At 45.8% G+C, this 20,853-nt stretch overlaps 1 protein-coding gene across 10 annotated transcripts in view; it reads left to right on the top strand.

Annotated features, from left to right (window-relative positions):
* TBX4 (T-box transcription factor 4) overlaps positions 1-13,020 on the top strand; it is a 148,356-nt gene extending 135,336 nt beyond the window's left edge. For all 10 annotated transcript variants that reach the window (XM_075904729.1, XM_075904730.1, XM_075904736.1 and 7 more), the window contains 3 exons: positions 6,645-6,733; positions 7,706-7,947; positions 10,618-13,020. In XM_075904729.1, coding sequence (XP_075760844.1) covers positions 6,645-6,733; positions 7,706-7,947; positions 10,618-11,243 — 957 coding nt within the window. In that variant the 3' untranslated portion in view covers positions 11,244-13,020. The remainder of the gene's footprint in view (positions 1-6,644; positions 6,734-7,705; positions 7,948-10,617) is intronic.
* Positions 13,021-20,853: the final 7,833 nt, after the last annotated feature.

Genomic DNA, 20,853 nt, shown 5'->3' with positions numbered 1-20,853 from the left:
CCCTCCCCCAGGCAACATGGGAGAGGTAGGAAGGAGCTAAGAAGAACATAGGGAGCCGAGGCTGGGATGGGGTGGGATCATGGAGCGTGGGTCACGTGTCTCCCCAGCTGATGTGCTCCTCTATACTGGCAAACACTTTTGTGTACTTGCCCTACTGCAGGGGTATGGCTCATGGGCCAAATCTGGCTCCCAGCTTGCCTGGATTCAGCCCCCAAGGCTCAGGGCTCCCCTGCAGCATCAGGGAGCTGGTGCTGCAGCCCTGCGGCACCCCCACGCCCACTAAGCTCCTGCACCCTACCTCCCGTCCAGCCTTCCCACCTCCAGCCTGTTCCTGCACTCTACCAGCCTCCCATACCAGCCAACCCCTCACACTCCAGTCCTGCTTCTTGGCAGCCTCCCCCCCCTTCCCCCGAGCGCTTAGGGAGCACAGAATCTACTAACCAGGGCCCCCCATGTTCTGGTGTGCAAAGGGAACGTGGGGAGTGTCTTTCGGCTTCTTGGTCAGGGGCCATGTCAGTGAGTTGTTTTATTGGGGGGGTTGCCTCTTTTGTGCCACCCCCAACTGATTTTTCTGTGGGGCAACAGCCCCGGACCCAAAAAAGGTTCCCCACCCCTGCCTGACTGGCTAGTCGCCAATGTGTGATTATGCATGTAAAGTGACCAACAGCCCAAACCTGGTTAATCAGACAGGGCTTGTTCCCTAGCTGCGCAGAACGTTTCACATCAATAGGGCCTTTCATCCTGAAGCAGCCCTATGGGCTTCAGGAGCTTTGTACTCGCAATGTAGCGGACATGCCACCGCTGCTGGGTGCGGGACCCGACGCACAGCATGCAACACGGCGCTGGAGCTGGAGGTAAATTCATCAGGATACACCACTACTGTTAGGAAAAGAGCCAAGGGGCTTCTGGGGCCTGATTTCCAAAAGAGCTCACGCTCTGCTCCCAGCTGTGAAATGGAGAATTATGGCAGCTGCGGGGCGCTGAGCCGTTTCATGGGGGGCCTGAACGGGAGCAGAGCACGTTTGAAAATCTGACCCTCGCTGTCCATGCCATTGACAAGAGCTTTGTTAGCGCCGCCTCTGAAATGTCATGTGACGTGAGTCAAACAAATGGCCCCCATGCAGGGCCCTCCTTAGGCGCATGGAGCATATGCAGCTGTGAAAGGCACCGCTCAATTGGGGACACCAGTGACGCTCCAGATTTAGTAGTGCCCTATGCTGCATATGCCTAGGGCCACCACCGGCTGTGGGAAGCACTGGCTCCCGTGGCCTCCTTCCCCCTGGACCCTCCCCACTAAATCCCTCTCTTCCCCACTCCGCCTCCCAGCCCTGGCAGACCCACTGCCCTGCCCCTCCCTCGCTCCGCCTCCCAGCCCTGGCAGACCCAATCTCCCAGCCCCAGTGTCTCTGCCCCTCCACCTGTTGGCCCGCAGCTCCAACCAACCGTGCCACTCAGTCTCCCTGCCCCCCACCGACCTCCCTACCCTCCTCCTGCCTTCCAGGCCTGGCCTTAGGGCAAGGCGAGCAAGGCGGTTGCCTTGGGCCTAGCATCTTTTGGACGCTGCACCAGCTGGTGCCCGCCCAGCTGCTTGCTCCCTGCCCTGGCTGGGAGCCGCACAGCCGCAGTCAGTGTGCTGCCTTGGGCCCCACAAACTCTGTGGCTGGGCCTGCCGCCTCCCCCCCCAGCTCCGGCCCTCAAGGAGTCGCTGCCCCCCCACGCAGGACGACCCTGACTCCAAGTGCCCACCTAAAAGCATCTAGAGCCATCTGGCACTGCTTCACTTTTAACCTGATGACCCGCAGCGTCTCGGTAGCACAGGTCTGCAGCCCAGCAGCACGCTCTAGAGGGCTAGGAGCCAGCCACTCTGGTGATCTCATCTCGGCGCTGCCCTGGGCTCCCTGTGTGGCCTTGAGCAAATCCCCCCCTCGCGGTGCTAACGACTAAGCTCTTCTTTAGAAAATCGGCCTTTCCAGCATAGAGAATGAAAACCACAGAACCACAGGAATGGCGCATCAGGTCTGTTTTCAGACAACTGCCAAACACCTTGGCTTAAGAAATACTGAGCTAGCCAGACATACATTTATTCATAGCGGCAGCATCTCGGAAGGAGAACTGAGAACTTGGTTTCACAGTTTAATATGAAGATGAAATGAGCAATAACAGTGGGTAAAATGCCCAGCTCCTCACACACACCCAGGTTAAGCCAGTTGAGTTTTCCTGTATATTTGCCCCAATCTTCCCTTTTGGGGCAGATGCAAGTAGAGATAAAACTCTGGCTCTGTTGAAGTCAGCGGCAATAATCCCATCAAAATAAGCGGCACCTGTATTTCACCCTACGTGCTGAGGCGGAGGAAAATTTCACCCAAAAATAAAATATTTGTATCCCCCTTTGCATCTTGACCTAAAAGCAGTCTCAAATAACTGGCAAATGTTACTTCTGCTGCCACAAGGGCAATGTTAAAAATGGCTGGCTGAAGCAGAACCAAGTCAGGCTGCATGTTCCAGCAGCATGACCAAAATTAAAGTAAGGCTTGTGTGGCTGCACAATGGTAGGGGAAGTAGGCTTGGTCCCATTCGTCTGGTGGTTCCTCAGATGACTGGTAGGCTACTGCAGAATCTACTCTTGAACCAAAGCAGGGAAAAAGAGCACCCTGGCTCCACCCAAAATGGAGCAAAGAACATCAAAGTTGGGCTCGGTTTACAGTCTGCAGAGAGAAGATTCTGACAGCTGTTGAAAGCAGCATCTGATGCTGGCTACGTTTGCGTATTGACATGTCCCTTCTTGGATTACAAATACCAGCCAATCCATTATGAGGCGGGAGAGAAGCTCTTTTATCTGCTTTTTACAATAATTTAATAATTTCTATAATTTTCTAATTTGTATTTTTATTATATTGTATATCGTATGTTTTATTATATTTTATTATAATTCTGTTTGAAAAGGAATTTAAAAAAAAAACATTAATTGAAAGCGCAGATGCTAACTGAAGCAACATTTTTGGAAACTACATGAAAGTGCCAAATGCTGGAGGGTGCAGGGTCATGCCAAAAAATCCACAACTAGCCACCAGCGGGCAAGGGAGGGCGGGAGCTGGCTACATGCATTCTGCCCCATATCACAGACAGAGAACATGGTAGTAGAGGCTGGAATTTAGGGTCATGGCATGTGTGTATGTTCTCTTTGCCCCATCAATAGTATGGAAATTATTCATATTTTTCATTTGCAATCAAACGCATTGGGAGAAGTGGTTGGGTGTTATGCTTGTAAGAGCACATTAATCGAGGGCCATCTGTCTAGCTATGGTATTTCAGACTTGGGGGTAAAGGGTGTGTGTGTGTGTATGTTCCCTTTGGGAACAGATGCAACCCTACTTCCAGTCACCAGCGCTACTGAATCAGTATTCCAATACAGAATAAAATATCAGTTTTCAGTGCAAGAGAAGCAGCAGAAGAGCATAGATTTTTGGAGGAGCTGGGAGGGTGGTGAAGCACTGGATTGGTTACCTGGGGAGGTGGTGAAATTTCCATCCCTAGAGGTTTTTAAATCTCAGCTTGACAAAGCCTTGGCTGGGGTTGGTCCTGCTTTGAGCAGGGGGTTGAACTCGATGACCCCCTGAGGCCTCTTCCAACCCCATGATTCTATGAGCAATGAAGCTAGGCAGGTTGAGTAACCTTAGAATATTATTTTTGAAAGGTTGTTGCCTTCCATCAGAATGAATCATGAAGATTCCACCACAGTAGCCCCTCACAGGGTGTGACAAGCAGAACAGTAGACAGTAGTGATGCTGTAACATGCAGTCTGACTTGGTTCTGCTTCAGGCACGCCACATCCTTAACAAACGATTTCAGTAGAGCTGAAAATGTTAACCAACAGCAAAAATGTGGGGATCAGGCACAAGAACGGTGTGGCTTAAGAAATGTGATTACTTTTTAGAGGTGGTCCCCTCGGAAGGCTATCCGGGGGAACAGCTGGAAGAACCAAAGTGCGTGTTAAAGCCAGAGAACCAAGTGAACATTAGAGCACGGGTGGAGAGAGAAAACGGACACAGAAATTTAGGCAGTTGATGGAATTGTGGAGAAGCACAAAAGAGGAAAGTCATCCAGAGAAGCCAAGCACATGACTAAGTTTTTAAGCAGAAAACTTAAAGGAGTGTGAGAAAAGCCCTGATAAGATTCAAGTGTCCATGTGGGGGCAGGGAAGGAGAGGAAACAGAGAGACCAACTAGCAAGTGTGAAGGGCAAGTCCTAATGTGAGTGAGGACATCCCTGATGAAAGCTTTATAGCCTTGTAATTCACGGTTGTTTAGCATTCAGTCTATATTTCTTAGATATTTTTATTTCCTTGGTATCTCGTTACATATGAACCACAAGAGAGGAGCTTCTGAGCTCTGGGATGGCGCAATAAACCCTGAGATGACATTGTGAGTGCTACCTTACGCCTATTGAAATCACTGGGCGTTTTGCCATTGACTCGGAAGCGGCAGACTGGGTTTATGTGGATGGGTTTTCAGTTTTTAAAAACACACATCCACCCCATCAGAACCATTTAACATTGGTATTAACCAACAGGGTTTGAGTGGCAGGGCCCCAGGGGCTGCTTCAGATCAGTAGGAAAATTATTAAAAGCTCTTACCCATTCGAGGCATCGGTTGTGTGCTTTGCTGGCTGTGTGCATGCACACACAAAGCTGCTAGCCATGTGGCGTATAAGGAGTTTTATTGTTTCTGGAACCAGTTATGGGACTGGCATGCAAGTGACTGCCAGATGACTTTGGGATACACTCTCTGCTCAGATAATGGGGAAAATTAAAAAAACCCCACAAACATTGTGGCAGATCAACCGATTCACGCTCGCAATAGCTGTATAGATGTCTGAGCTTGGGCTAGCTCCTAGCCTCTGAACCCTTCCCTGCCTGGGTCTCAGAAATCAGCCCACACCAGAACATCTACAGGTTGTACCGCCCTAAACTGGGCCTCTTTGGTCCAGCAACATCCGTGGGCCAGCAGGACCATACATCCCTGGAACAGGGACGTCTGGTGGTGGGGCAGGAGTATGGAAGAGGGGGCTGGGGACTCAGCTGGGAGCCCCATCTCAGGTGGGGTGAGCGGCGCGGAGGGGAGATCTGGTCCCAGTGGCTGGGCAGTAGCATGGCTGGCCGAGGAGCTCTGGCTCTGGCAGCAGTGGGGCTAGTGGTAGCTAGAGAGCTTTGGTCTGGGGAGCCCCAGCTGGGCAGGCGGCAGGGGGCTGGGGCTGGAGCCCAGCAGCAGTGGGGCTGGGCTTGAGCCCTAGTTCGGAGGCAGCATGGGCCATGAGGACAGGGACCTCCTTGGGTCTGGCAACTCCCCTCATTTGGGACCAGTCACTTCCTAAGAGGGCTGCACCAGGGGGGTCCAACCTGTACACTATTAGTTTTAGCTCTAACAGAGGGAGGCCAAATCAGCTGACATAGACTCTGAGGTTTTGGGGTTTTTTGTTTTCCTGAGCAAATGTACCGTAAGTCCCGCTTTCCCAAGTAACACAGACTCGGTGTCAGATGCTGCTCTCAGCTCCAATGGTGTAAACCCAAGGACGGCCATAGAGTTATTCTGGGTTGAATGGCTCAGAAGATGGCCCCATTTTTTCCATCAAAGGCATGATCCCACGAATACTTTTGGCAAATCCCGATTACGGTCATTTATAATTCAGGTGGAATTGTTGCTTTGCTGCCAGTGCAATACTGGGGGGCATAAGCTGCTTTTGTGAATGGAACAGCCTCAGTTTACTTTCAGTTTACGTAAGTAACGTAGCTGGAGTCACTGTACCTTAAGCCGAGCTTGGCACTTGTCTCAATACTGGGAGGTTGATGGGAAAAGTGTTCCCATCAACTTCCCTTACTCCTTGTAGTGCTGATGGGGGCACCCTCACAATTCAATTTAGCTGGTCTTTACTAGACCCACTAAATCAAACCCTGGAAGCTCGATCACCAGAGTGTTCATGCTCCAGTAAGGGAAGACATAGCCTGAGTCGCTGGAGAAGGCTGGCCTATTTCTGGGTAACAGTATCTCCTCTGTGCCATTCTCATCTGTAAGGAAAGTGGCTGCAGCTCAGGGTAGGGGAACATGGTTAAAAAGGGGGTGGGAGGAAGGATATCCACTTAGGTCTCTGTTCTGAAAAACTTTGCTTTTGGCCACATTTTTAATAATGAGAACACTAACTTTGGGTTCATTTGCTAACTAGGGGCGTGCGCTGGGGGGCTGCAGCAACCCAACTTGAAGTGGTTTCCATTATATACAGGATTTACTATTTGGGTCAATGCCTGACAGCACCCCCACTATAAAAAGGGTTCCAGCACTCCTGGCTGCTAACTGTGCTCTTACCTCAACCATAGATGAAGCCTAAAACTCCTGCCTTCAACCCTGGAAAACAACATAAAGGCCTTTTGGGCAAGTTCAGCCTTAAAGCCAAACTTTACATTGCAGACCCAACTTTCACCTTAGCAAACATGCACCTAACGGAGCATCTTTAGAGGACTCACAGACTGTGGATGCCCCTGGATGAGACACGTCAAAAAGCCTCTTTGGAGATCTACAGACCTAGTCCCACAATCAGACATGTGGGTCTGATACGCTGTTAATTGACTCTGGTTTTGTTTCATTCTTGTAAAGATAACCCAGCTGAAAATCGAAAACAATCCGTTTGCCAAGGGATTCAGGGGAAGTGACGACAGCGATTTGCGCGTGGCACGGCTGCAAAGGTGAGGCTAGACAAGAGCAATGAGAGGGCAGCGATACCGCATTTAGTTCTAACATCAGTTCTACCATTTGCAGGCAGAGGCCTTTGATGCAGTGCGTATGTATCTGCTTCTGGAGTGTGGGCGCGTGCATGTTCCAAGCCAGTACGATCTGGCTGGGGATTTCAAACTAGGGGTCGCAACCCAGTACTGGGCCATAGAATGTCAGGCACCGGGTCTTGTTGCTGCAGGGGGATCAGGTGAGCAGTGGGGGTGCTAAGGCAGCTCCCTGCCTGTCCTGGCACCACAGACTAAGCTGTGCCCCAGAAGCGCCAGCAGGAGGCCCAGCTCCTAGAAGTGGGGGGAGGGGAGAAGCGCACCGGGCTCCGTGCACTGCCCCTGTCCTGAGCACTAGCTCCGCACTCCCCTAGGCTGGGAACCTGCTGCTGGCTGCGTCTGGGGGCAGCATGGTCTGTGGTGCCAGGAGAAGCAGGAAAACTGCCTCAGCATCCCACTGCACCACTGACGGGAGCTGCTCAAGGTAAGCCCCTCCTGCCCCTCCCCTGCAAAGCTGGAACCCCTCCTGCGCCCCAAAGCTGTCATCCTCAGCCCCACCCCAGACCCCTCACCCTAGTCAAATTATGCTGGGTTGCAGACATCAACAATTTTCTTCAACCGAGTCACGAGAAAAGCGTCTGAAGGTCTGTGGTAGCAGGGCTGTGGGAGAGCAAACGTGGGCTTGTGGTTGGGAGCAAGAATCTCTCTGGTTCAAAGCCTAGCTTGGACACCAATTGGCATTTGTGCAAGTCTCAACTCTGCTGGGGCTCCAGCCGTGATTAAGTTGACAGAATAGTCACCTACCACCCCCCAGTGGTTGTGAGACTTAGTTCATTTTTTTTAAAGTGATAATCCTTGGCTACAGGAACCCTAACGTAACCAGAGTCTGTCCTGCAAGGTCTGATTATCTGACTAGGAAATAACTTTCCTCTCCTGCAGCAAAGAATATCCAGTGATTTCCAAAAGCATCATGAGGCAAAGGTTGGTCTCCACGCATGGCCAGCTCTCAGCAAAGTCAGATGTCAACCCACTCCATGGGAATCACCAGACCCTTCAGCATTATCAGTACGAGAACGGGGCTCACATGCAGTTTGCTGCTTCGGACGCTCAAGATCTACCACTCAACTCCTTCACAGCACAGCGAGATTCAGGGCTCTTTTATCACTGCCTGAAAAGAAGAGGTAACAGCCATTTACAGATGGCAAATGGACTTTCTTCCATATACAAAAGGAGGATGTTAAAGGAGGGTAACTGGGTAATCGTGTAGTTGATACAGTTCGTATCGACGACATGATTAGTGGATAAGGGAAGGTGCTCAGAAGGAGCTACCACTGCTGCGGCTCTGCGGCTTAAATGCAGTCAGAGCCAGGCACGCAGGCAGCCTGGCTCCTACTACATTTAAACTGAAGGGCTGCAGTAGGGGTAGCTCCTGGACCTGGGGTAAGTAGGGACTGAGCTGGGCTTGCTCAGTCCCAGCTCACACCAGGTCCAGTAGCCCTTGTCTGCAATAGGCCCAGTGGGGAGCTGGGATCCCCCACAAACAGTGGCTGCTGTGGAGCAGCTTCTGTTCACGGCAGCCAGGGGCTGGCCATGGAGAGGGGCTGGCTGCAAAGAGAGGCTTCAGCCCCTGTCCGCGGTGCGTCCCAGTGGGGAGTTGGGACCCCCTGCGGACAGGGGCTACTTTGCCACAGCAGCTCTTGTACACGGGGGGTCCCAACTTCCTGCTGCTGCCAGAGGAGCCTCCCACCCACACTGTTGCCTCTGGTAGATGGCTCCCCCCAGCACTGGCTGCTTCTTCCCCTCCTTGCTGCCTCTGACATAGAGGCAGCAAGGGGGAGGGAATGGGAGTAGTTGATTCAACTACCCGATAAGCCTAGGCTTATCGGGTAGTCGACTAATCAACTACTTTTTACATCCCTAATACAAAACGCTGTAGTAGATTCTTTGATACCTCATACCTCTCCTCGTCTCTCCGGGGCCAGGAGAACCATGCAAGTCTACTGCAAAGTACTGGAGGCACTTCTGATTGGATAGTATTTGAGCACAAGCCCTCGAGGTGCTCTGCACCTTTTGCCTTCAGTGCAGGTTATGAATGCTCAGTGGTTTGCCAGGTTTCATAGGCCCCAGTAGAATCAGGTCCTGAGAGAACAACATTAAGGGAAGTTGATATTTTTTATATCAACATTATTCTGCAACTTTTTTTACTGTAGGAAATGCCAGTAATTAAATAATCTAAGATCAAAGATACAAGCAAAATTATTTGTACTCTAAATCTGTGCATCAAGTTGCCATTTGTCTATGAACTTTAAGGCTGTATCTAGACTGGCATGATTTTCCACAAATGCTTTTAAGGGAAAAGTTTTCCGTTAAAAGCATTTGCGGAAAAGAGCGTCTGGATTGGCACGGATGCTTTTCTGCAAAAGCACTTTTTGTGGAAAAGCATCCGTGCCAATCTAGACGCACTTTTGCGCAAAAAAGCCCCGATCGCCATTTTCGTGATCAGGGCTTTTTTGCGCAAAACAAACCTGAGCTGTCTACACTGGCCCTTTTGCGCAAAAGCTTTGCGCAAAAGGACTTTTGCCTGAACGGGAGTAGCATAGTATTTCCGCAAGAAGCACTGACAATCTTACATGAGATCGTCAGTGTTCTTGTGGCAATTCAAGCAGCCAGTGTAGATAGCTGGCAAGATTTTCCACAAAAGCGGCTGATTTTCTGGAAAAACTTGCCAGTCTAGACACAGCCATGATGTTTTCAGTGAAGAGCACCAATTTTATAAGACAGGAGATTCTAGAAACAACTATTATGATACACTAGATACGCAACTCTACATCTTTACTCACACTGAGGGGTGTGTGAACACTCTCATTGAAACAGACAGCGCTGCTCATGACAGAATGCTGGTCAGCAACATACACCGCACTCAAAGTCCATTGAAAGGAGACTGGTTTTCCAGCACATAGCAGAAATCCTTACCAGAGCACTCCCCTTGGCTTTATCTTGAAATATTTCTGCAGCCTGTGACATGAATAGCTGGTAAATGTAGAGTAATTTTTGTGAGGACAGGAAGAAAGGTTGCGATAAGACATTTTAAAAGACTTCTTGAATTTGTCAAGAGTCCTGGCCCTCTGTTATCTGGATGGATGAAAAGTAATCTCTGGCTCTAACAGGAGTAGCCCAAGTCACTTATTTAAGTGGTGGCCCAAAAATGCTTGAAGGCTGATTGGATTAGAGAAACATTAGTAGTTGCTATTAAATATTGTTTGTCAAAAGGAAGTAGCTTAGTTGGATTAGCCCGAATAACAATGCAATGTCAGATTCACATGCTTTGGAAGCTTTTTGACGGCTTGACAATGTTATGTTAAATGCTGGTATCTTGTAAGACTTTCCCTAAATTAGGAGCGAGGAACCTTTTTTAGGGGGACTCACAAAAAAATCAGTTAGAGGACACACAAAAAATGAGAAGCAACCACACCCCAAATCTCACTGACATGGCCCCAGACTGTAAAGCAAAAAGACACTCCCCACATTCCCCCCACACACCAGGGCCTGGGAGGGGGGCTGGGTTAGTAGATTTGGTGGGCACCCCAGATTCTGGGGTGGAGCTAGAAATGAGGGGTTCAGTGTGGGAGAGAGCTGCAGGGAAGTGGGCTGGGAGTGGCGGGTCTGGGCAGGAGATAGGTTGCTGGTGCTCCAGCCCTACGGCCTCCTCCGTGGGGCTGGAGTGCCAGCGCCTCGATGCTGGGGGAGCCCTGCGTTTCAGGGGCCAGATCCAGGCAAGCTGAGGGCCGGATCCAGCCCCAGGGCTGTAGGTTCCTTCCCAGTGCTCTAAATGCTTATTTCTTCGTTTGCAGAAAGTGCTCGCCATTTAGACCTGCCCTGCAAACGCTCCTATCTGGAAGCCTCCTCTTCTGTAGGAGAAGAGCATTATTTTCGTTCGCCACCTCCTTACGACCAGCAAATGTTAAGCCCTTCCTATTGCAGCGAGGTGACACCAAGGGAAGCTTGTATGTACTCAGGTTCTGGAGCCGAAATCGCAGGTGTCTCAACGGTCGATGACTTGCCGCCTCCTCCCCCGCCCCCGCTGAGCTGCAATATGTGGACTTCGGTTGCACCTTACACCAGCTACAGCGTTCAGACAATGGAAACTGTGCCTTACCAGCCTTTCCCGGCTCATTTTACTACCACCACCATGATGCCAAGACTCCCCTCTATCACAAGCCAAAGCTCACAACCTCCAGGGAACAGCCCCTTCAGTGTATACAATCAACTGTCACAGTCTCAGGTCCGGGAGCGAGTTCCGTCTTCATCCTTCCCCAGGGAAAGAGTGCACCCACCTGTTTGCGAGAGGAAGCCCCCATCTCCGCACTTGAACCCCACAAACGAATTCCTCTACTCACAAAGCTTTTCCCTCTCGAGGGAATCTTCGTTACCCTACCATTCGGGAATGGGGACTGTGGAAAACTGGACTGATGGATGAGTCCGCTCTCTAACCAGCTAGTTTCACTGCTCCTGAACAATGCTCCTTCAGTGTTAATACCTGTGGGTAACTTGCACTTCAGTGAAACCTACACAAATGTACATTTCTGAAGGAGGTTGTGTGTCTGAGGAGTGTCTCTCTTTACACACACACAAGTCAATGGAAATAACAATTCTGTTCAAACTCTTGGATCAATGGCCTGGATTCACCAATCTCTTCTAAATTAGGTCAGTCCTCCTGGTCCCTTAAAACCATCCACATGACTAAAATGTGATGTGGCTGCTTCTTTTCCTTTGTTTAAAGCAGCAGATACTCATCCATGGAGCCTTACTTGGTGTGGGTCGCAAAGTCATAGAGCCATAACGATTAAAGACAAAACCATCGGTTAGGTCCAAGGTCAGCAACGGTCACAGCTCTTTTCTGTAGGTTGGTTTCATTTTCTATCCTCAGTAAAGAATAAGCAAAACAGGGAAAGTCACTTCACTGATTATACAAGAAGCCAACTGCAGAACTAGGAACAGAACCTTCCTCTTCCAGTTTCATCTCCCCTATCCACTGCACCATACTGATTCCTTGCAGTAGAGTGGCTTGAGATTTGTCCAGTCCCTTTTTAAAATTTAAATGACTAGAAATTGGGTGTCCATCATTTCCCTTCGGGGACACGATTTCACAGTGTTAAAAGCCCTTACATACTCATTTTCTTTACAGCACACTGAAAGTTGTTTTCACAGTAGTGGAGACAGTGAACAATTCCGCCAACACGCATGCACCTTTACATCTTTTTAAATTAAATTCCTGCTTGTCAGATTTTGCAAGGGACAAAAATTTCAATGGAGGTGGGAAAAACTGTTACCAATATATTTGTTGCTAATGTTTTTACTGTGGAATAACTTTCAGGTGTCAAATGGAAGGTCACCCCCTTCAGTGGATCAAATGCTTGCAAGAATTTATCCAACCAACCAAAAAAACACCCATTATGAGAAATGGACACTTGGGGGGGAGGGGAGGGAATTCTGCATTCCTTATTAAACAAAACTCCCACTGATTTCAACTGAATGGTTTTGTTGGGCAGGAATTGCATCTTCCTCTCTGTATATTGAACACATTGGGTCTCCAGTCCTGTGCAGCTGTTACTATACAGCAGATACACAGATATAATAGTGGGAGTTTGGTTCAATTAGAATACAGAAGTTATCTTTGAATCATTTTTTCCCGTTTCCTAAACAATCAATGAGTAGAAGGAGGTAAAAAAAAAAGTAACTTCTGTGCTTTGCTGAATCCATTCCAATGACAAGAGACTGATAAATAAGATGTTTAAGCTAGACAAACATGAGGGCACTGAAGTGAAGGTTATTTTTGGCCAGGGTATTCATATATACCCCATTCAACAGACAGTATGTGTGAATTTTGTAATCAGATTTGGGAAATCACTACAATTTTTGCATGCTGAATAGCTATTTATATATATATATATATATAAATATATATATCACAAATGCAGGCCACCTGTCCAATTCAGCTTTGCTTTTTACAAATGAAATACTTAATAAAAATGAATGTTGCAAGGTGTTTTTTTTGTGGAAAGACATCTATTTAAGATATTTTTTTTAATTACACATTTGCTGTTAAAAAAACCTAAGAATTGGTCAGACAAAAGACATATAATACAGATGGAACCACATACGATGCAGGTGGTGTGGAATTTTTAAATGTTTTGTTACATAGCATGGACATTTTATTTTACATATCAGAACATAAAGCCATTTTATTACTATCAACTGTCTCTGGGTGCATTTCAATGATGAGTATAAAATGTGCTGTGATGAGTCATTGGATATCTGATCTTTCCCTCTGTCGCAATATAAATCTTACTCTTTCCTAGGCTGCACGTTTGACCCTTTTACCAGCTCACAGACAGTAATATTTTAAATGTCTGTTTCAAGGGTTTTGTTATTTTTTTGTTTAAATGGAGACACTCAAGCTCTAGGAACAAAGAGTTGATAGCGATAGCCCATGCGTCAAAACTGAGGGGGAGAAGGAAAATGAACGCACCAAAACTGTGTGCCTTTCTGTGTTTAAATGGCATTTATAATTAGAAGCAACATCCCAAGGCATAAGGAGAGGGGGCAGGGACCAGAGTCACTGGGCATAGGCCGAAGGGCATATTTTCATTTCTCAAAGTGACACTGAGTCAACACTAGAAGAGACTAGTGCTGCCACCACTTCCTAACATATATGGGGCCATGAGCCTATAGTCCCCAGTGACCATCTATTCTGGATTCTTCTGTCTGGTTTACAAATGAGATATTATCATTTTATTTTAGAGGAAATAGTGCTGCCTTCCCCAAACAGTTGTCCTTCCCATTTCTAAAGCAGTTCCGTGCCTCCTGTTACCTTCAATGCCCTGTAAGGACCTGCTCAGATAGCCCTACCAGTGTGCTAATGTGCTGGGGAATGGGCAGAAGATTAACCTAAGGTTGGAAAGTCATACAGTATCTGGAAGATGAGCACACTGTTGAAGTAAAACTGTTAGACTTCTTGCTTAGGGGCTTACAGTCAAGCAAACATTGAGAGGGGTGGGAAAAGCTGGATATGTACAGCTGTCTGTTTTCCATTGATACATTAGCAGCCTATGCATGACGCCCATTACCATCAGTGGAAGTACAGGTTGGATCTCACTGGCTGGTCCCAGATGAGGGATTTTGCTGGACCAGGGGAGGTCATTTCTGGCCCCCCATCCAACGGCCACCCCAACCCTGGCCTGGCTGCTGGCCTGACAGCTGGCTCCCCTATTGTTGGCACCAGCGCCCTTACAGCCGCACTGGGCAGCCCTGCTGCTATGCACCAGACTTAAGCCCCATCAGGCAACCCTGCAGAGCTCCCAGCCACCAGCCCCCCACTGGGACTCTCTGGTCCTGGAACATCCATGGCCCCTCCAGACCACAGATGTTGCTGGACCTGAGAATCTCAGTTTAGAGAGTCTCAGAGGAGTAGCTGGGTTAGTCTGTAACTTTAAAAACAACAAGGTTGAATTTGGCCCTCACCCTAGATATACTAGTATTACTTACTTAGTCTACTAATTGACATTAAATAAGCTAAAAATAATTCATGGCACTAGCCTGGGAATACTAGCAGTTTGTGTAGTGGACAGAGGCTTAATGCTGGAAAAGCTGGAGTGTTTTGGGCATATACACACACATACACAATGTTATTTTTCCAATGCATCTCTATAGTTTGGAAGATTCGGATCTCTCTGTCTTTATTCATGATGCCATTAAATAATTCTTTTTGCAGTTTGTATAGGAAAAAAATGTTTCTTTTGAAGATGAGAACTCTCCTGGGGGGATGGTGCTAGAGGAACATTCCATTAGGAGAAAAAGTCACCTCTTCAGTAGCTTGTCCAGACTCCCCACTGGGTTTGAAGAGAAACTAAGGGTCTGATTCAGGGAGGTGCGCAGTACCTCCTGTATCATGTATTTAATGCAATGTGGGAAGAAGGTACTCAGACTTTGCTGGATGGAGCTCCAAGAGTCCTTGAAGATTTCAGGGAAATAGCAACATGGCCATCTGCCTGATGAGGAAGGTAAGGATTTAAAATTGATCTCTCCACAAACTACAGTGTCAATATACAGGCAGTCCCCAGGTTACGTACAAGATAGGGACTGTAGGTTTGTTCTTAAGTTGAATTTGTATGTAAGTCGGAACTGGTACATATTGTAGGGGAAACTCTAGCCAAACATTTCTCCAGAGCTCAGTTTTATTCTCCCACACCTCACTTCCCTCAGTCCTTTATTCTCAAGCTGAGGTGTCTGCTGAGAAAAGCCGCTCTGCGCCTCCCTGGTCTGCTTGGGGGGGAGGGGCGCTAACTTCGCGTCTCCCTGGTCTGCTGGGGGGGAAGCAGCTAGTGCGGGGTTGCCTCACCCCGTTTGTAAGTAGGGATCCGATGTAAGTCGGATCCATGTAACCCTGTATTAAAAAGGGGGAGCAAAACGTCAAGGAGTCCCATTCAATAAAGAATGTATCTTAATCTCAGCAGCACACTGTCATCAAAAGTCAGGGAGCATAGTCTTTTAGAAAAGACAATTTTAGAATCAAGTTGTGGCGTCAGATACTAATCACACCTTTCTGACTGCTTTAGAGATCAGCCTCTCATGCTTAGTGGTGGATTTTGCATCTTAGTTCTGGTTTTAGTTTTAAGACAAGCAAATAGCTGCTGTTGAAAGAGTACCAGGTGAGCGGAAAGGGGACTGAAGTCACTAAAGCTATGTCTACACTGCACTCTAAACTCGAAATAGGCAAAATGCGTAGCTTATTTCGAGTTTATTTCGAAATAGGCTACTATATTTTGAAATTTGGTGATGTCTACACAGCACCAAATTTCAAAATAAAGTGCTATTTCGAGACATCCCTAAACCCTCGTGGAATAAGGGTTACTGGGATGCCGAAATAGTGCGCCCGTTATTTTGAAAAATATTTTAAAATAATTGGTGGCTTGTGAAGACACGGGGTAGCTATAATTTGATCTGTAGATATACCCTCAGTGGGACCTCTACAGAGGGTCAGCATACTCTGATTGTCATTTAACTTCAGCCTCATTTAACTTGCACTGTGATTTTTAAACAGTTTTATGTAGTTAAGTTAGTGCAAAAGTGTGGCACCATTATTGTGATTTAAACCTGGCTTATTTTGGTTTAGCTTAAGTCAATTAGGAACCTGGTTAAGAGAAACCAAAACAATCCACTTAAATCAAAACAAATATCTACCAGAGCTGATCATGAGAGATTTTTGTTCCAGGGGAAAAGAAGAGGACAAAATTATATTTTCCTTCAGATGTATATGCAAAAAGTAACAGGATTTAGCTCAAAACACAAAAACAGCATTTTTAAAAAATTGTTCAAAGAAAATATTTCAGTTTTTAGTTTAAAAGTTGGTTTCACCAAAAACCTGAACATTTTCATAAGAAAGACATTTCCTACCAAAAGTTAAATTTTGATGAAAAAATATTTTTTGTCAAAACACTTTGAATAAAAAAAATTGACCAGCTGTAGGGATCGTATAGGAGGTGCATTGTTTTCATTAAACTCATTTAATTAAACCAATCTAAGTGTGTGTGTAGTCAAAGCCCAAGAAGATGCTCTAAAGTCATTAAAGAAGCATTTCACAAAAACCCTTAATAGAGAACAACAGTATATGATATTTCAAATAAAAATAAATCCTACTTACATTACTGAGTCAACTGTCAGAAGGGACCACTTTGATCTCACTGTCTTCCAACCCAAGACTGGCCATAGTTCCTCCTGAACTACAGCATACCTTAAAAGAAAAAAAAAGCTTAAAAGTAGATTTAAAAGTTGCCATTGACACAGAATCTGCTTTTTCCTTTGGCTAATACTTCCATGGTTTACTCTCTTAAAAATAAACATCTTACTTCCAGTCTGGATGTGTCTGGCTTCAACTTGCACATGATCATATCCTACCATTGATTTACATGTTTGGCAACATAAAAGCCTTAGGGCCTAGTCTTATGTGCACTGAAGTGCACTCGTGTGCTCCCACAAACCTCAGTGTGGCTTGATCAAGCTCTTCATTTTTATTGTCAACAAGCCCAAACCCATATCTTAGATGGAGGCTGTAGCTCTTGGCTATGTTGTAGAGCATTGACATGCAAGGCACAGATGAGAGTCTTTTGATGAGGGGTTAAAGCCACACATTTTGATCAATGTTCTCTCTAATCTTTTCTGTTCGTGTGTGGAATAATTTTGTGTGTACCATGGCATGTGCAAATGTGCACCACCAATAGAAACAAATAGCTTTGGGTGCTCTGCTAATCCTCTGGTCAGCACTGGAATCTCTCCTGGTGGCCGCATGAATACACAGCTTACAGGGAACTCTGATTGGAATACATAATTACAGGTAACTCATTTTCATGGCATCTATTTGTGAAGGGGGTTTACACGCACAGCAAAACACTGTACTTCACTCATTTTACTGCATATGATAAAAATTATAGATGTGCACAGTCCACAAGAAGAGTAGCCTCAAGCACTGATAAAACTATCACAACTCATGGGGAACACGTAGAATAAATCTGAGAACACCCCAAGCAACTTAGTTCAGCCTAAAAATATAGAGCAGATCACAAGGCATAAGGAATCAATCAAGAGATATCCTGGAAAGGTGATGAACTTGCACTGTGTATCAGAAGTAATGTGAACCAGTCAGCATGGAATGGTAAAGGTGACAGCTCCTAAGCAACTGGATCCAGAAAAGAATGGAAGTGGGGATGGGCAATCAATTCAGTTTAAACAGGAGACCAAAGTGTGACAGTGTCTGCCTTAGCTGATTAGACATCTTTGTCCCAGGATTCCTCTCAAGAGCCAAAGGTCAGAAAGTTAAAAAATATCAGAGCTGCAGCCCCATGCACAGAGATTCTGCTGTGTATGAATCACCCGTTCTTCCTTTCTGTCCTTTTCAAAAGCAACCAGTTTAATCATTTTCCCTTCCCCACTTGCCCAATCATTTATCATTATGAAAGAAAGTAGATCAGTTAGAAGCAGGAAAAATGTCCACCGAGATTTCTGTACAGTATCACTGAAGAAGAGCAGATTTATGGGGTACAGTTAAAACAAGGTACACGATTGTTACATAAATGCTTGGGTGAGTTGTCGTTTTTCTACATTTCTCCCTCTGTGATGTGAAAGAAGGGGGGAAGAAATTAACTATTTCCTAAGCATTTGAAGACCCCAAAGCAGTCAGTGAAAGCAGGGTAAGCAATGGTATGTGTTTATTTTTTAAAGGGAGGGAGCAGACACTAGTTATCCGGTGTTTGTACATATTATGCCGGGGTCTCTGTAAGGAAGTGGAACCCGTAGATTTCCACTGCCCAGGAAAGGGGACAGAATTCCAAACCTGTCTGGAAGTCACATACCACGGAGCTGTTCTCTGGAGTATTTTGGGATGAGGATCACTGGCATTTGCCCCAGCTGGGAAGTGGAAACACAGGAGTAGCAGAGATGCTACAGTGTGACGTTGGAGAGGCTCTGCAATCTGGGAAAGAAACAGATTTTCTCCCCTCTTCTTGCTCCAGGGGAGCTATCTTAAGATCAGCCAGTTGTGTAGGCTGTGGAGTGGGGTTAGGCTTTGACTTCAATTTGCTTACAAAAAAACCAGGGCTGCTTGACGCACACACCCAATGGCAAGGAACGTGTGACGATCAGGGAATAATGGGATGACTCTCAGTGGGAAAAATTGGAATCTTCAGCAGCTTACTAAACGAAAGACGTGGACGTGAAATATCTTTGTCTGTGAAACAACATGCCACGATACCATCGAGCCAGTGTTTGTGTTGGACTAGCTAATGAAACAAAGGGCTATATTTTGGCATCAAGGCTAACTTTTTTATAAAACAACAAATAGTCTAGTAGCACCTTAAAGACTAGCAAAGCTAGTAGATGGTAACATGAGCTGTCTGGGCACAGCCTACTTCTTCAGATGGCAGGAGTTTTAGAAGTCCAGATCCAAGAACTGTGCCCGCGAAAGCTCATGATATCATCTATATGTTTTGTTAGTCTTTAAGGTGCTACTAGACTATTTGTTGTTTTTTAAGTTTTTCCTGTTGCAGACTAACTTGGCTCCCCCTCTGAAGCTTTTGAACTTTTTTATAGCAATTAAACATTACCAAGATATTTAAACAAAAGAATAAATTAAGGAACATCTCCCCAAGTCTCATTTATTTCCTACACTAGACCATAGTTGCAAGCATTTCTAAACATTTATTGTATATATGTGTCACACATGAGTACCAAAGATAATACAACTGGCTGGCATTAGCTGTTAGGTCAGGCACAAGAAAAGAGTCAGTCAGGGAGGGAGGTTTTTTTTCACTTTGTGCTTGTAATGATTTGACTGACCTTAAGTCGAGCTACACCAGGGCCAAATTTGGCTCAAGACATAAAAACACAAGTTTAGTAATTAAAAAGAAATGGCTGGGTTTCTTTTTTATAGTATTCAATCATCTTGCCTTCAGAATACACAGGTCTGGTTAGTACAATCCCACAATAAAGATCTAAAGTGTTGAAAATGGTATATGCAGAATAACCAGTGATGTTTAATTACAAGTGTAAGTGATGCCATGTTATAAAAACTTTTCTTACCTGGAGAGGGGACCCATTCTCTTCAGAAAAGCTTATTTGTTCAAGACATGATGAGTATTTGCCTGCTGGCTGTAAGTTTTAATACCAGTAATTGTGCTGCTTCTTTGTCATCTAAACAATTGAATGTTAATTTTTGTTTTAAACTCCATGTTTGGGTCACAGCATTTGTGGTTTTTTTCCTTCCAATGGAGGCACTGAATGGTATAAGATCATCATTGCTGATAGAGACCTTTTAAAAAAATTACTCTTATTTTTTTAAACAAAAGTTTGCTGTTTCTTTTACATGTGCTGGGTCTCTAGCTGTCCCAACACGTTGTGTTTCACCAGCAGGCCAGATGGCAACTTCAAACAGACATTTTGAAATCCAAGCATAGAGTGGTGTATTTCTTTTCTTGTGAATCTGTCTGGCTCTCCTGGAAAAGCTTCAGTTGTATCTAAGGCCCAAAATACAGTAAGACTCCTGATGAATGTTGTGACTAAATTCAGACAAGTGAAGATTCTGCCAGATTCTGAGACACAAGCTCCCAACAGCAGCATTCTGGAAAGAAGGGCAGAATCTAAAAATCGTCAGTGTTTTATTTGCATAAAATTTGGTCTACAGGGTGCTCTTTTGGAGAAAGTGAAACCGCGTCATTCATTAATCTTGATTGAGTTTGTAGCTCTCATTTATGAGGAGCTTTGGCTAACTTATAAGGATGACATTTAACCTTTCTGTAGGAAACATGCTTTTCACAGGTGGGGAAAAAAGCCCTACACAATTTTGTGATGTTGAGACATGATTTAGAATCATCACCTGACTTATCATCCTCATCCTCATGCCTGAATCCACAGCTTTTGATTAAGCCAATTTCCTGTGCGCACGTGTAAGCCTGTGGCTGTCGCCTGGAACAATCCTACCTCAGTGCTCCTCTTATGTTGTTGATCCTTTAATTTCCTCTAGCCGACTCCTGCAGGGGACTAGTTCTAAGTTTTATGCTAGTCTTTTGGACTAATCATTTACAAAAGCCTCAGAAAAAACTGCCCTATACATGCCATTGCTACTTTGGCAACAAGGGTTACTAATTGGGATGCACTCCCTGGCCAAATGGCAACACAAGCCTTTAATAGAAAGTTCATTGAACTTTAAAAATTCTGCCCAAAGTTTCACAAGCTGAGCAATCATTGATAAACTTAGAATTTTATCAAAAAATTAAGGTTTCTATCTATGACATTTTTCTGGAGTGCTATTTTTCACACCTTTAAAAAGTGTGCTAGCAGCAGAGCTTGATTAATAAAAGACACTGCAACTTAAAGACCGAGTTTCATCTTCCATTTTGACCGGTTACTAAATTACATGTAGAATTGGGTCTGGTGACCAAAGTCTTTACGTTACTTATAAGAGAATCAGAATGTAATGACTCTTGGTTATTAAAAAAAAAGAAGCAGCAGATTGAACTGGAAGTTTAAAAACGTTTATT

The sequence above is a fragment of the Pelodiscus sinensis genome, chromosome 21 (genome assembly GCF_049634645.1).
Source record: "Pelodiscus sinensis isolate JC-2024 chromosome 21, ASM4963464v1, whole genome shotgun sequence".
Taxonomy (NCBI): Eukaryota; Metazoa; Chordata; order Testudines; family Trionychidae; genus Pelodiscus; species Pelodiscus sinensis.
The sequence above is the reverse complement of the archived record's forward strand: the minus strand, read 5'-3'. Positions and strand labels throughout refer to the sequence as shown.